The 17,269-nt window shown below is 35.8% G+C and overlaps 1 protein-coding gene across 8 annotated transcripts in view; it reads left to right on the forward strand.

The window, feature by feature from the left end:
* Nucleotides 1-17,269, forward strand: part of PUM2 (pumilio RNA binding family member 2) — a 99,863-nt gene that overhangs the window by 66,192 nt on the left and 16,402 nt on the right. For 6 of the 8 annotated variants that reach the window (XM_053891130.1, XM_019451043.2, XM_053891129.1 and 3 more), the window contains one exon: nt 1,278-1,514. The exons of the other annotated variants lie outside the window; for them this stretch is intronic. In XM_053891130.1, the coding sequence (XP_053747105.1) occupies nt 1,278-1,514 (237 nt within the window). The remainder of the gene's footprint in view (nt 1-1,277; nt 1,515-17,269) is intronic. 8 annotated transcript variants of the gene reach the window in all.

Genomic DNA, 17,269 nt, shown 5'->3' on the forward strand with positions numbered 1-17,269 from the left:
TTATAATTGACTTGAGATTAGAAAACCAAGACCTAATAGAAACTTTAAAATTCTCTTTAAAAATGTTACCATATTGGTCCGAATATAGAGCTTGTTCTTTAAAAACCTGACAGGTTAAGAAATATAATACGAAATTCCCTTCGCTATAAAAGATATTCAGTTAAAAAACAAACCAAAAAAAGGCTAGTGTTTAGAAATAGGAAAGAAGCACTTGAAAATGTGGGCTATAAGTGAGACTTAAGATGTGGGAGTTTTGGACAGCCCTTTTAAACACTTGGTAAAGACTGATTATCCGGATATGTTGATTACTTTTTTGAGTATGCCTGGCTACATGGCAATGTGGTTCTGCCATTTTTTTAAAATGATTTTGTAGAGTGCTTAAGGAAAAAAAGGACTAAAGGGTTGAATTTGGGATTAAGTAAAAGGAATTCAGTATGTAGTTTAGGAAGGTATGTGATATGAGATAATTGTGTATTTGAGGGGGAAAAAAGGCTGATTTGTCTTCACTTGAGTAAAAGGCTCATAAGACCAGTAGTAGAATCTCTGGAATGGGAGATGGAGATCCTGAGGGGTAAGTGAAAGCATGTCTTTGGTTGTGACAACAGTAATGAAAGCCATCAATTGTCTAAAAGGAAGTTTACTTTTTCATATATATTTTGTAACTTAGTTGCTGATGGATAGGGAGAATGTGTAATTTGAAAAGTGCTGAGAAGTTAGTTACCATCTGTATTTCACAACTGACTGATATTCGGGCCAATATGGACTTAAAGGACTATGGTTTGAACACAAGGTAGAAGCCAAATTAAATGTGAATGGTGAGGGAAATGTATTAATAATCTATTTATCAGTGTAATACTTTCTTGGCATTGAGTTGAAGTCTAAGAAACTGATTCCAGAGATTAGGACACTACCAAAATTTAACGTTATTGGAATTTAATCTCTAGCGTCTCCTAAAGCAGACACCTTACAATTGTAGGGTTTATAAATCATACCAGGGTATTAAAGCACAGTAATCATATGTGTCAATGGTAAATATGTGTGAAATAATAAACATATGAGTGCTCTGTTAAGTATCTGGTTACTTTATTGGGGTGCATTTATACCCTTTTATGATTAATGAAAGTCAGTTTATATAGTTATCACAGTAATTATCTTCCCCATAATGTTTCTAAAAGTAATTATTGTGATCACTTCTGTTATTTCCCAGCAAGAGTTGGGGATAGGTTTTATTCAGTTAACACTGTATGTAATTAGGGTTTTTTTTATTTCTTCTTCAGTTGGCAGTTCTGCAAGTAGTAGTGCCACAAGGAGAGAGTCTCTATCTACTAGCTCTGACTTGTACAAAAGATCTAGTAGCAGCCTAGCACCCATAGGGCAACCATTTTACAATAGTCTGGGATTTTCCTCCTCTCCAAGTCCAATAGGCATGCCTCTGCCAAGCCAAACTCCAGGACATTCACTTACGCCACCGCCATCACTTTCATCACATGGATCCTCATCCAGTTTGCATTTAGGTAAAAAAAAAAAAACAAAACCCTTTTTATTTGTATGTATACATGTAAGTGTGTTTGTGTGTGTGTTTATAATATGTGTAAAATATTTAATGTTGGATAAAACATGCCAAATTGCTTTTGCTTTTAGATACTAGCCTTTTGAAAAAGTTCTACTTTCGTGAAAATTCAAAGTGAGGGTCTAATGTACAGTAAGGTAAAGACCCCTATTGTATCTTATGTTCCTTTTATGAAATACAGTGGTGTGTTTTTTCTTGTCTGTGCTTTTGATTTGTGTGTGTTTTAGATCATCTGAAAAGTCAACTGTTGAAACATGTTAGTAAAAGAAATTTCACTATCGAAAGTTTTTGCACATCTAAAGGGAAACATTAGTCACATAGTTCTCAAACTTGAGATAGTTTACTACAATGGTTTTTGCTTTGGCCTTTGAATGCCTGGCCATTTTACCAAAGGGTGTATCAGGGTATATGAATTTAGTATGGTTGTGAGTTAGAGAATCTGATCGGTTTGGTCCATATACTTTTGAATATGTCGTTAGTTTAAGAAAAAAAATGTTTTAGGTTTGTTATATCCTTGAATTTGGAGTATTTAGGACTTTTGTTTATATCTTTATATTAAAATTGCCCCCACCCCAAGATTATTGAGTTGGTGGTTACCCCTTTTCCTCTCCAGGAAGTATTTATTCATGTAGTTAGCAGCATATATTTGAAGAGATTTTGAATATCAGGCTGTGTATGAATCCTTATCTCTTCAAGGAAAGTATTTCATTGAAAGTAGATTTTGGATTTTTATAATTTTAGTTGCCTTAATTAAAACAGAGATTCCTTTTTTTGATTTTTATGTGCTTGGAAAGATTTAAATCAGCTTGCAATTTAAAAAGTAATGTTGCTGTTGTTAGCAAATATAAGTTAGTGATTATATTTGACTCCCCCATCATAAAGGTATAGCTGTTTTTTCCTACAGCTCATTAATACATAAATGTCCATGTAACAAAGGGATCTTTTGTAGTGATCATCGTGTAAATATATGTCAGTGTGACGTGGCCTAGATTTTGAAAGACTGGTCCTGTGCCCCAAATTCTGGGTCTTTGCTCTTTTGTGGATATTAAATATATACAATTGATTAATTTATTTGGGAGGTGTCCTAAGATCTGCTGTACACTATTTGTGTAAATTTACCAGTTTTTAGCCTGACACCTTCATTTATCATCTCTTCTTGGTCATAAGGCTGATCAGTTCCTGATTTCTGTTATTTCTACTCAGACCCACTCACTTCCACCACCCCCATGTAAGATATGCCTTTGAAACTTTGAAATGGACACAAATATTTGGAACATAACAAACCTAAGAATAGGACTTTCATAATAGTTTTGTGTTTTATTTGTTAAGATTATATTTGTCATGTCCTGTCATTTTTTTATAGGTAAGTTTCAGATCAGATTCCTGTCAACTGTTACTGCTTATGTTGTGCTTTAGAGCTTGTAAAAATGGCATTAGTTATTCTACATAACTTGCTTAAAAATTAGAACATAATTTTTCGGGGCACTTGGGTGGCTCAGTTGGTTGAGTGTCCGACTTTGGCTCAGGTCGTGATCTTGCGGTTCGTGAGTTGGAGCCCCACATCGGGCTTGCTGCTGTCAGCCTGTCACCGAAGAGCCTGCTTCAGATCTTCTGTCCCACTCTCTCCGCCCCTCCCCTGCTTGTGCTCTTCCAAAAAATAAAAAAAATATATTAAAAAAAAATAAAATTTTTAGATCTGTCTCTATAATTAAACAGCAATCAAGATATTTTTCTTTAGACTATAAAGAACCCAGCTGTGTAGATGCTTAGGGAAGAAATTCTCATCAATTATGGGAAATAATCATCACTTGGGCCAGCATTTCTGTATTATAGCCTGATACTTTTGTACCCAGAGTTAAAACTCCATAGGTTTAGCTTCAGCTGGAAATCTGGTATTTTAACACACTTCTGATTGGAATTATCTGTAGGTGATTTTCTTTTGTGATCTCCCAGTTTCCTTTAGTTTTAGTTGTAGTGTGACTGGCACTGTTGTTAACAAGGACTGTATAGACCATGCCAGGGTGAAGTAATTTAATAGATTTCATAAATTGGCTCTTTACATAGTGTTCACAGAAGTAATCCATCCTTTGCTTTCATCTGATTGAATCATAATGCAAGACTTACATGCTTTCTGGTCTAAGAAAATACTTAAATTGTATATCCTTCAGATGGATTTCTTCATGAATCAAGTTATCAAGGCAGCTGATTTAGGAAATGCCTGTGGAAATGAATTTGCAAGTCTGTTTCTAGAAAACAGAATTAAATCTAGAGGCATGGTCTGGTTGTTGTTTGCTAGTTTGGGCAAGGTAGTGTTCTGTATTCTAGTGTTGCACGTTATCAGGAGATATGTATCTGGTTGTCTCCGTTGTGAGCTTGTCAGCCTGATCCACTTGATGGGCTTAGCAGCCTTCGGATAGTTGCCTATTTTATGAGTTTGCAAAAATGGTGATTCTCTAATTCTGTCATACCTTCTGCATTTACGAGCTGGAACTTTTCTCTAAAAAAATTTGCCCTCATGAGTTGTGAGGTTACACTGAAAATACATAGTTCATTTGGAGTCAGGATAATGCTTGGAGTCTTTATTTTCTAACTTTGAGAATGAGTTGATACACTAACAGCTTACTTGTGTTCTTTTAATCATCATTGTTACCTGTAAATTAATAGCTTTTGGGATTTCAGTCCATTGCGGTCTGGGAGACATCAATTTTATACTTTTTTTTTTTTATCCAAAAATTTTACCATATTTGGCCATTTGGCACCCTTCAGATTGGCTCCATTTGACTACAACTTTTTGTTACTATTATTATTATTTCTTAAGGACAATTTTTTAAAAGCAGCACTTAAAATATAGGGAGTCAGAAACAAGTGGGAAAGAGCAAAGAAAAAGAAGAAATTTAAAATTAATGGTTTTTATCTTGAAATGGAAAGAGTAGTGTCATTCTGGGCTTCAAGTTAAGTGTTCAAGGTTAAGTGAATTATTTTCTCATATTACATTGATCTAAAACATGTTACTGATTTCTGATACTCTCATCTTTATGCTCATCATTATTAGATTGACATGGGATTTCCTGCATATAAAGCAACATTCTGTATTTTTATTTAATTTACGACTTGACAAAATAATGGCTTATTCCTTGTACCTCTTCATTTTTGAGCTGACTGATGTTTTTCTTAAGGGTATGAATAAGTGTAATTCAAGCTTTGAACTATATGAAATTCAGTTTATTGAAAGGGGACTGTCAGTTCTGAAAATTCATTAATGTCATGTATTCAGCAATCAAATTCAGTGCTTTAGCTTGTTATGGATTAGAAAATTTTATAACCTATTTTCTAATCAGAAGATTTTTATATTAAAAACAGAATAAAATTGTTAGGATCGTTTTTCCTATTAAGTAGATGTCAGCCTCTCTTAAAATTGCCAAACTTTGGTAGACTTTGTCAGCTCCTTCTCTTAGAATGAAATGTTTAAATAAAAATTAAAACAAGTGTCACCCAATCGGTTTTAAGGCTGTGTGCAATTTTTCTGAGTTTTGTATGTGGTCCTTAAAGCAGAAAACAATGTAAGTTATTTTGAAGTTTTTACTGAAAGTACTATTATCTTTTAAGTAACAAATTGCCTGTAACTCAGTAGCATTTGAATAGTTTTCTAAAGCACCTTCATATTCATTATTTCATTTCATCTTAATTGTTAAGGTAGACTGGCTGAGCGATATGCTCATTAGAGATAAGAAAAGTATAGGTCTTATGTGCCCAAGAGACTTGCCCAAACCAGCGAATGCTGGAATTGAGGCTAGAACACCATTCTGACTCCTGATACTATCCTTGCTTTTTCTGTTATGCTATTCTAAAATAAACTGAACAGTTTTACACAAAGTATATAAACAGTATTCTAATCAGTCTTTGAAACTGTGTACCTCACATTGGCGTCGGTTATGTATTTTTAAAGTTGTATATAAGATTACTAAACTTCTAGATCCTTTCTTTCTCATTAGTTATTCTTGAGAATGTCCAAATATATTATCTACTTCATGAAATAAGAATATGTGTTAATCATAAGGCAGGCATCTCAGGAACTGGCTTTAGAGTAGCATATCCAGCCCGCAACAGAACATTTACAGGTGCTCATGGCGATGTAAATTAAAGCATTGCTTCAAACCCTCTGGTGTTTCTAAAAGTCATTTTTATTCATTGATGGGTATAAACTATTCTATGAAGAAATTCCAAAATTATTACTTGTATGGAAGAATTTATTTTGTTTCATTTCTGTATACAAATTTATTGATCTTAGGTCTAATTTGGGATCACAGTGATTAATTGTTGCCCTTATATTTTATTCATTATCCTTTAATAACATTATCTTTGACTTTGTGGTTCTAATGAGTGAGAATATTATCACCAGTTAGTTCAGTTAAGATAATCTCAGGTTTAGAGCTAGCAAATACTTGATCTGAGTCCATGGTTCAGCATCAGAGTAATTTGGGAGTGCTTCTTTAAAGTACCAGGTTTGAGGAGGTGAACAATTTGGAAATATGTGGCAACAGTTTTTACTTATCACAATGATTGTGGGAATTCTGTTGACATTAAATATGCAGAAGCCAGTCTTACCATAACAAAAAAAAGGTGGGGGGAGTTTTATCCCACTGAAATTTCCAATAGTACCCACAGGGAGAGAGGCACCTTGAAAAGAAATAATTCATAATTTACACATGACCTTATTCCAGTTCACACTTCCTTTTTAACTCTTAGTTCCTGGATCCCTGGGGGCTTCCTATGAACCTTTGACTTTGTCCTCTGTCATCTCCCTAATGCCTTTTTTCCTTCCTACCTTCTTGCCTTCCATTTATCTCAACTCTGCTTGCTATTGTGTGAAGTTTGGGAGAGGGGGATAAAAGCTTATAGATGAGAGACAAAGTAGAAAAGTCAGATTTCTTTTTGTATATGTTTTTATATACTCTTTTCCTCTTGATATTTCCCAAATTGAGCCTTTTCTTTAATTTTGCTGATTGTGTATCATTGTTTACTGTCCTTTTAAGGCTTTCCTTTTTGTCGGCCTTCACATTTGCATTTCAGCTCCCCACTCAATTAGTTTTTACCTTGTTTTCTTATTACTGAGGTAGCAAATAAGTCTTCATGCACCTTAAACATTTTAATCTACCAAGGTGTCACCTAGAATTTACATCATTGCATTGTTTATACACCAAACAATGTCCATTAAGTAAACATAGGATCAAAAATATAACCTTTGAGATATATGCAGATGTGCTTCAGTAGAGATTTATAGCTTTAGCCAAATAATCTTTGAAAATGAAAGCACACGTCTCATGGGGTGACATTGAAAATTGACTGTTATTGAAAATATTTTCATGTGTGATTGTTTTCTTATAATGTGCCTAGGAACAAATCTAATGTGAAAAGGTCAAGATCTTTACAAACTGTAAAACACTGGAGAAGTTAAAGCAGACAAATAAATGGATGGATATACCTTGTATGGGGGTGGAAAGACTCAGTATTATAAAGAAACCACTTTTCTTCTAGTTGATGACTAGATTTAGCACAGCCTCAATAATTTTTCAGGCTTTTTAAAGAAATTGACAATTTCTTTACGTTAAATAACATAAACGGAAGATAGAGCTGAGAGTAGTCCAGACAATCTTACAGATCCAGGTTAATGTCAAAATATATTATAAACTTACGGCAACTAAAATTGTGGTATTGCCACAAGGATAAATAAGCCAGTGGAATAGAACAGAGGATCCAGAAATAGACCTACTTCTTTAGGTTTACCTGATTTGTGACCAGTGGGCCGCTCTGGTATATTTGGGGAACGGTGGTCTTTTCAGTAAATGGGACTGGAGCAATTAAATATCCAAATAGAGTAAAGTGAACTTTGACTTCTTTCTCTTTCACACGATACACACATACAAATTTTATCATCAAAGAAATTAAGTAATTGGCTTATAGTCATGAAGTTAGTAAAGAACAAAAATCTTGAGCCCAAGATTTTTCTGGCTTATTACAGGATGTTGCACTGCTTCTCAAAGAATGCTTCTATTTCTGTCTAATATCTCTCTGAATAAATAATGGGTCTTTTCCTACTCCCTAACTTTAGAATATTTGTGAACTTTATTTATAAAATTTTGGTAAAATATAACTTAGCCTGTTGTGAGTTGATGGGAAAACTGAGTTTGAATGTCACTATATTGGTTGCTTTATACTTTTTTACTTGCTAACAATTGGCCTTTAATCCAAATTAAATTTTTACTTCGGTAGTCTCTTCAAGTATTTTATTACTGGTTTTTAAATTAAAACAGATAAAAGTCTTTATGTGATGTTTTAAATAGGATAGTAATAAACTTAATTTATGCTGAGATTAATCCTTTTTTTTAATGTTTGTTTTGTGAGTAGTTTCATTGACCTACTTTTTTTTTTTTTTTTTAACTTTTATTTACTGAGAAAGAGAGAGACAGAGCATGAGCATGGGAGGGGCAGAGAGAGGGGGAAACACAGAATCTGAGGCAGGCTCCAGGCTCTGAGCTGTCAGCACAGAGCCTGATGCGGGGCTTGAACTCACAAACCGCGAGATCATGACCTGAGCCAAAGTTGGACACTTTACCAACTGAGCCACCCAGGCACCCCAAAATTGTGTGTGTGTGTGTATTTTATTTTTGAGACACACACACACACACACAGTGAGAGCGGGGGAGGGCAGAGAGAGATGGAGACAGAATCTGAAGCAGGCTCCAGACTCTGAGCTGTCGGCACAGAGCCCGATGTGGGGCTTGAACTCATAGACTGCAGGATCATGACCTGAGCCGAAGTCTGACACCCAATCAACTGAGCCACCCAGGCGCCCCCTCATTGACCTACATTTTATAATTTTTGTGTCTGATCAGAATTTTTACCTATTAATTTATTCAGACAATAATGACTACCTACATGCCAGACCCTTCTTGACTGGAGATATTGTATTAAGTCAAAAAAACCACTTGTTAAGTCAAACTACCCATCATCAAGTCAAACTACCCACCATCATGGAGGTAGTAGTTTTGTGTTTGTTGAATGTAGACCTGGCTACCAGAGGTTACAATGTAATGATTGTAATTCTGTTGCCTTATTGCATTTTAATTCTGTTTTATAGAAATATAATGATTCTCTCCATTAGAATTACCATCTTTCCTTCAGGGTTTTTTTGTACCAAATTTACCACACTTTATATTAGGGTTACTTCTGGGCTATTTTGGATTAGAAGCAAGAAAGGCCAGACCTTTCGCCACTATAAGAATGTTGAAATCTCAATAGATGTTTGGGTAATTGAATTTGAGGAGTTTTGTTTCTTTGTGTTTTATTGGTGAATGTATTCTGGGACACTTGCTACTTGTTTAAAAAATTATTTTACATTCTACTTGGATTTCTACATTAAAGCATTATTTAGCTGTTCCAGTCAGTGTGTTCTCTGTTCAGTGTGTTAATAGGATCATACTGTTTAGAATACTGCACTTTGAAAGGGCTTATGACAGTTGTAGAGTTTTTATTTTTGTGTGTGTACATTTGGTTTGGTTTTTGGACATTAGGTTAGGTTTATTTTTGTCTGGGTTAAATCTTTCACAGTCCGTTTGCAGTTCAGCCCTCTTCCCACCACAGTAACAGCCCCATCAAGAGACAAAATCAGTGTGCCTATAATGTTTGTCTAGGATCAAAGTTATTCTTCCTGATACTCAAGTTTATTAAGCAAACCTTAACATTGCATAAACTCACTGAGTGATCCTGATTTTAAGAGAAAAACCCCAGGTCCTACAGTTTCCATTTACCCCATTCAGGGCAGCTGGTCATGAAATCACAACAGGAATATTTTACAAGAAATGCAGATGTAATCCATTGGTTTCTTAACTGTCACCACAAGTATTAACGAGAGAGGAAATGAGGTCATATCTGTGAGGGTGGTTTGAGATGTGCGGGGAAGATACTTAGCACCCACATGTCCATATGAGGCAGTGAGTGAAATTCACCCCACTACTTATGATTTTGGGGGCATAGTTTTTAAAGAGTCCTCATGTTCAGTTACAGAAGTAGTTTTCACTAAAGATTAAAGTTCAGGCAATTTTTAGAACCAAACAGAAACTAGCCTTTTTGTTAGAATAATGGGAATCAACAAGATGAGTTAGTAATAGAAATGATGTAATACTAGTCTGAAGACTATAGTTCATATGTTAAGAGCTCAGTCTGGTTATTTATTTTTTGAAGGCTTATTTATTTTTGAGAGAGTACAAGTGGGGGGTGGGGAGCACAGAGAGGAGGGGGGCAGGATTTGGAGCAGGCTCTGCACTGACTGCAGCAAGCCTGATACAGGGCTTGAACTCCAGAACCATGAGATCATGACCTGAGCCAAAGTCAAGATGCTCAACGACTGAGCCACCCAGGTGCCCCTCAGTCTGTTTAAATGCTCTTTGATGAATGAGGGAAGATTATTAAATATCTTCTGTTGTGATGGTCTCCCTCTTTATATTTTTAGGAAGGTTAAGCTTAAGTAGAGGCTAAAAGGTCAGGTTACTTAATTGCATTTAGAGAAAAAATTGCAAGCAATAGAAATGGAAACAACAGATTTTTATTTTGGTTTATAGTTTACATCTAATGTTTGCTTTATGTGTCGTCATAAGATGTACGACTTTAAGGTAACACCTGACATTTTCATGCTGTTTTCTTTTTATATTAGCCTATTAAAATGGTGTGGAAGACTACACTTTTTTTTAAATGTTTATTTTTGAGAGAAGGAGAGCTTGAATGAGGGAGGGGAAGAGAGAGAGAGAGACACGGAATCCGAAGCAGGCTCCAGGCTCTGAGCTGTCAGCACAGAACCTAACACTGGGCTCGAACTCACCAACCATGAGACCATGATCTGAGCCAAAGTTGGACGCTTAACTGACTGAGCCACCCAGGCACCCTGGGAGAATACACTCTTAATTAGAATCTCATTAGTTTTTAAACTCATTGAAGCCTCAATCTTTTTCCAGTAAAATTTTGTGTCTTTATATTGCAAATATATAGCTAATAATCACTAGAAAAATTTTATGTGATTTATTCCCCGTGTCACTTACGTCAAGTGTATCCCAGATTTCAGAATGTCATATGACAGGGGCACCTGGGTGGCTCAGTTGGTTAAGCATCTGACTTCAGCTCAGTTCATGATCTCACTATTGTGAGTTCAAGCCCCGCTTCAGGTTCTGTGCTGACAGCTCAGAGCCTAGAGCCTCCTTCACATTCTGTTTCTGTCTCTGTCTCTCTGCCCTTCTCTTGCGTGGGCGCATGTGCGCTCTCTCTCTCTCTCTCTCTCTCTCTCTCTTTCTCTCTCTCTTTCTCTCTTTCTCTCTCTCTCTTTCTCTCTCTCTTTCTCACTCTCAATATAAAATAAAACATTGTTTAAAAGTTTAAAAAAAAGAATGTAATGTCATACTGTTCTTCATGAGGTATAGTGGGGTATAATTAAAAGCTTTAAGTGAATTATCCAGGTATAATTGTTTTCAAAAAAAACTCAGTCTAATTATTATTTATTCATCTTGAATAAGGTAGCTTTGCTAAGCCTGTTGTGTCACATGTGAAATGGAGATAATAGCCTTGTCCCTTGTCCTGTTGTTAACAGTATAGCATATGTATTAGTTTTCTAGGGCTCCTGTAACAAACTACAACTAGGTGGTTTAAAACACAAATTTATTGTCTCATACTTTGAGGCTAGAAATAAAATCAAGGTGTTTTTAGGGCCATGTCATTTTGAAGACCGAAGAGGCAGTCCTTCCTTCCTAGCTTCTGGTGGTTGCTGGCGGTCCTTGGCATTCCTTGCCTATAGATGCATCACTCCCATGGCCGCCTACATAATTACATGGCATTCTCTCTGTGTGTCTGTGTGCTAATTTTCCTTCTCTTACAAGGACACCACTCATTGGGTAGGAGCCCAACCTAATCCAGTATGACCTAATTTGAACTTGGTTACATTTGCAAAGACCCTGTTTCCAAATAAAATCAAATTCACAGGTACCAGGAGTTAAGAATTGAAAACTTTTTTGGGAGACTCAGTTCAACCCAGTATAGGCTGCCTTCTGGTTACCCCAAATTCCTCTTTGGCCCACGTGCAGAATACATTAATTCCAAGCCAGCATCCCCAAGAATTGTAGCCCATCCTGTCGTCAGTTGAATGTCTAAAATCTCATCTAAATGACTCAAGTCTAAATCTCATCTTCTCTGTCAGGTGAGACGCCTAATGTGGTCCATCCTGGGACAAAATTCTTCTGCATCTATAGACCTATGAAACTTAGATAAATCATCTGCTTCTGGAATATAGTAGTAGCACTGGCATAGGATAGACATACCCACTGCAAAAGGGAGAAATTGGAAGGAATGAAGGACTTACAGTGCCAAACAGGTCTGAAAGCCAGCAGGGCAAATTCCATTTGTTTCAAGGCCTGAGAATAATCACCTGTGGCATGATGCTCTGTCCTTTGCATCTACTGCTGCCCAACCCCTGTAGCCTTTGCATCTGTGGCTCTGCTTTCAGAGTAGTTCTTAATTCATCCCATCTCTAACGCTTTCAGGCCAGGCTGCCAGTGTTTCTGTAGATACGAAATTCTTGAAAACATTGTTGGTCTCCCACTAATGTCAAGGGGCTGTCCATCTACACCCATTGACTCTGCATTCTCAGCATTCTATCTAGATAAGCTAAGACTTTTCCAGATCATCAAGTGCTGGTTTTCTTTTGCTTAGCAGTTCCATTTTCAGGGGTGTCTGGGTTGCTCAGTTGGTTGAGCGTCCAGCTCTTGATTACAGCTCAAGTCAGCATCTCCGGGTTCGTGGCATCAAGCCCCGTGTCAGGCTCTGTGCTGACAGCATGGACCCTACTTGGGATTCTCTCTCTTTGTCCTTCCCCTTGTGCACACATGCTGTCTCTCAAAACAAATAAATAAACTTAAAAAAAAAAAATAAACAGTTCCTTCTTCAAATTATCTTAATCTTATTTCACCCATAAGCAGCCCAGACACCAGACCACACCTTTAGCACGTTGTTTGGAAATCTCAGCTAAATCTCCACACCAGTTTTGCTTTTCACCCAGTTTTGCTTTTTTAACACATTTCAGTTGGGTTTCCCCATTTCCAATAACATGTTTCTCATTTTATTCTGAGACCTCACTTGGAACATCTTTATAGCATTCATATTTCTACAAACATTGTTCATGACAACATACGTATTCTCTAAGACGGTAGCCGCTTTTGATACGTGCCTTATATCTGTCTGAGCCCTCATCAGAATTGCCTTTAATATCCACGTTTCTACCAACCCTCTCTTCAAGGCAATCAATTTAGGCTTTTTGTGAACACCTCCAAATTCTTTCAAACTGTACCCATTACCCAACTGCAAAGTCATTTCTTCATTTTTAGTCATTTTTTATAGTAGCACATCACTATGAGTACCAAAATCTGTGTTAGTTTCCCAGGGTTGCCATGGCAGATTACCCCAGCTGAGTCACTTAAAATGACAAATTTGGGGGGAGGCACAATTCAACACAGTATATAGCATTTTGTGCAGAGTTCACTTCTCAGTGTCTAATAAAGAATGCCCAATAAATGTTTCCTGCCTTTTTTAAAGGACCCTCAGTGTCTAACATACAGTATTATTTATGAATATTAATTAAATGGACTTTCTCAGGTAGGTGAAAAAAACTGATTATTTTGAAACCATAAACCCTATTTAAAATGAGGTGCCAGAACTCAGGACAAAAAGGTCTGACCAATATTATCCTTTGAGGAATTAGATTGTCATTTTAGACTTTTTTTCTACCACTCTGTATCATTGATTCTTTGCCTGCTGCAACTAACTGGCCATCTTCGGTTATCATCTTACCATTTCCTGAGTTTTCTAGAGCCTTGTCTTCTGAAACCAGCACTGTCTAGTAGCCTATATGTAGTTGTACCCTTTTCAGGACCCCAAATCTAGGATTACCATTTCTATTTGATATTGGTAGTTAACAACCTGCTGTAAAATGAATCCTTGAATAATCTTGAATTCTAATTCATTAGCCTCTAAACTCTTCTTCAGAATAACCTTCAGAATATTTTTTTTTTAGTAAAAATTATCCACTGAGGGTAATTCAGTAGGTTTTGAGTAAGTCTCCAGGAATCTGTATTTTCAAAAGAATACACAGGTCTGATAAGTTAAGCAGCTGCCATTCCAAATTTTCTGGACTTAGAAAAGAATGAAAAGATTAATCAGGTTTATTTTGTGATTGTTACAGTTGTTACCGTTGTTTTTCTTGCCCTGTGTTTTTCCCAGTAATTTTATAATCTTTTTTGTTTTTGATTAATAATAGGAAGGATTCTAACACAATAGACTTCTCGAGGAAATTAATGAAAACTTATAAAATCATATTATTTCTACTAGGATTATTGTAAGATGCTTGCCTTCACTCGGTTGTCATGAGTGAACTTGAAAAATCCTTACACAAATAGTATGTAAAGGGCAGCACACTATTGTGTGAAGAGCTCTGTCCAAGAGTCCTGGCTGACTAGCCGCATACTGCATTTGGACCAGTCGTCTGTGACATTATAGCACAGATCTCCCTGTCCAAAATACATTCCTAGCCAAGTAGTGATTAAGAAGTGTAAATGCTAAGGGTGGATGTCAATGATGAATTGAAGACGGTTATCCCTTTAACACATTTGGTGCAGAAACACCTCTGCTTATGGACTACCATTAGCAATGGTATGACCTAGACAGCCTATATGTGTGTTGTTTTTCATTAATTTTGGAATAATTTGAGACTTAATGGGGAAGTTGTAACACTGATACAGGAAAAAAAATTACAGCACACCCTTTATCCACATTTTCAAAATGTTATTTTACCATGTTTGCTTTATCGTTCATTTCCTCTCTTCCTCTCCCCCTCTCTGCATATTCATTCCCCTTCACATCCAGTTTTTTTTTCCTTGATACTTTTGAAAGGAAGTTGCAGACATACTGTCTGTCCGTTACCCATTAAATATATCCATGTATGTTTTCTGAAAATAAGGAAATACTCTTTTATATAACTACAATGATCAAAGTCAGGAAACAATGATATCGTACCACAATAAAAAATAAATTAGCCAACTTATTCAAACTTTGCCAGAGAGAGACTGGAGAGAGTAAAGGATTAGGAAAGAGATTGATATGGGGACTCACATGACGCTCATTTGTCATGACTCTTTAATTTTCTTTAATCTTGCACTGTTTTTGTCTTTTATGACTTAAACATTTGTGAAGAGCATAAGCCAGTTTTGTAAAATGTCCCTCAATTCCAAAATAGGTTTGGATGGCATGCTTTCAATATTTAGATAACCAGGTTTAAAATGTTCAGTGTATATTACAATTGGGTTTTAAATGCTTATTTAATTTGTAAAGAAAGAAAGGTACCCTGCCCTGAGTGAATTTTTTTGTTTTGTAAATGAAAATACTAAGTAGACTTCCAGAACTGAAATTTTGAGGTTTCTTTAAAACTAAAGGCAGTTACACATCATGAGACATTTTAAGTCGGCAATGAGTGCATCAGGAGTTTGGTATTAGGGAGCTGATAGAATATAATCAAAGAATATCTAGACATGGAGAGATTCCTGTTAGGTATTAGAAGGTATGAAATAAAATTGGCATAGTCATTTCTGGGGGTAAGTATATATTTTGAATTTGGTGTTGAAAATCTTTAGTGCATTAAGGGTAAAGAGGTGTAGGATTGGGCCTTATGTTTGAGGTAAGGTAAGCAGTGGTGCAGAGACAATAATGAACAAGAGGAGGAGAAGTGAACACTTAAATTAGGGTTCTTCTAGGAAATTTGTGTGAGTAATAGATTCAGAATAAGGACTCAATATAATATTAGGCTGAAGAATTGAGAGGATGTACTCTAGCAGGATGCTTTAGTGTAAAGTGACCTCCAAGTGGCCTTTGAATGAGACTTTATAATTGTTTGTAAAAACAGACTGGAATGATACGCAGAGTATCCCTACCCTACATAAAGGTTAAAGAATTGTTAGAGATTTGAATGGGCTAGTGAACAGTTGATAGAATTGTATAATTAGAAATAATAGCAGGGGCTAGAGGGTTAAGAGTATCAAGGAAATCAAGACAGTATTAAAACACTGAATTCTTTCACATTTTGGATTCTTTGTACAGGAACACTGGTATGCGAATTTGATGTTAGTGGTTTTAGTGTATAAAATGTTCTGTTAAATTACACACTTTTAAGAAAGATAGTCTAGAATTGAACCTTAGGCAGTTAATGTTATATAAAATATTCATGAATATTAATGTGTACCCACTATCTGTCAGACATTCTTTTAGGTACCAGGGATCTAGCTTGTAGGTGAACATAATGTTGTGGCACTTACACTGGAAAGGGGACTGGAGAGTCCTATGAATTATATGTATAATACTCTGGGTGGTGGGAATCACAACAAAAGCTCGGGCATTGGGGACTGAAAGTAAAAGAGGAACGTTTTAAAGCAGTTCACTCTCCAGGATTACAGTTGTCTTACTTTTTTCCTTGTGCCTGTAACTCTTTTTGCCATTCAGTGCCTCTGTATAACTTCACAACTTTGCACTGACAGTGTGTCCTTGGCATCATCTCTGCCCTGTGGTCTGGATTGTATATATAGCACTCCTCTACTTAGAGATGGTATATAATAGCTTAAAGCTGATGGTAGATTCTGTTTATCTGAGCAACTATATTTGCACGTTACGGTTTTCTATACATTTTTCTTTTTTAAAAGGACACTGTCAAGTACTTTTAAATGACTTTTGTAATAACAATTTCCTGCTTGTATTTTTTGTTTGTTTCTATTGACTGCCCTTTAATTTTCTTGTTTGGAATGGGATATAATAAGTTAAAGAGGCTTTTTATGCGTCTCAAATGATCAACATTAAAGCTCTAGGAAAAATACATTTTGTTTATTTCTAGTTCTTGTCAGTAAAATAATAGTATTTTATGGAGAGTATTCCTTTAAAATTTTTAAAATACTTTAAGATGTAATGGATTTATTTTCTTTAAGAAATGGTTTTTTGTGGCTTCTGGCTGGCTCAGTCAGTAGAGCATGCAACTCTTGATCTCAGGGTCATGAGTTTGAGCCCCATGTTGTGTGTAGAGTTTACTTTTTTAAAAATCCGTTTTTCTTTACATAGAGATATATGTATTACCTAATGCATTTTTAAAAATACAGTCCAAAAAAGTACAAATTTAGCCCTCAGTGTTCCATAAACACTGCAAGTAAATTTCAGCCCAACTGTATTTCAGTGGCTTCAAATCTGAGTTTGCTTAGCTATCTGTAACCTTGTTAATAAACTGGAAATTTTGTTGGTAGTTTTAGTATTCTGGTATTGATATTAGTATGTATGACATTACTTGCTATAATTATGTTTTAAACTAAGCTTCCAAGAACAAATACAACTTTTATATATGATATTAGGTGTTATGATTATGATTGAAACTAAACTGCCAAGAACAAATACAGGTTTATTTTTCTCATCTTTTCTAGTCTTTTTTATCCCCCAGATCCTGTAGTCACACACAATAAGTAAATGTGTGAGATTTTCCCTCCAGTTTCAATTTCCTGTTAAAACATATAGGAATTAGTGGTCAGTGGAGTGGTTATTTCTTTATTGATTGAATTTTAGTGTAAGTAACTCTTATTTGAG

The sequence above is a fragment of the Panthera pardus genome, unplaced genomic scaffold (genome assembly GCF_024362965.1).
Source record: "Panthera pardus isolate Hobbes unplaced genomic scaffold, ASM2436296v1 HiC_scaffold_26, whole genome shotgun sequence".
In the NCBI taxonomy this organism is placed as follows: Eukaryota; Metazoa; Chordata; class Mammalia; order Carnivora; family Felidae; genus Panthera; species Panthera pardus.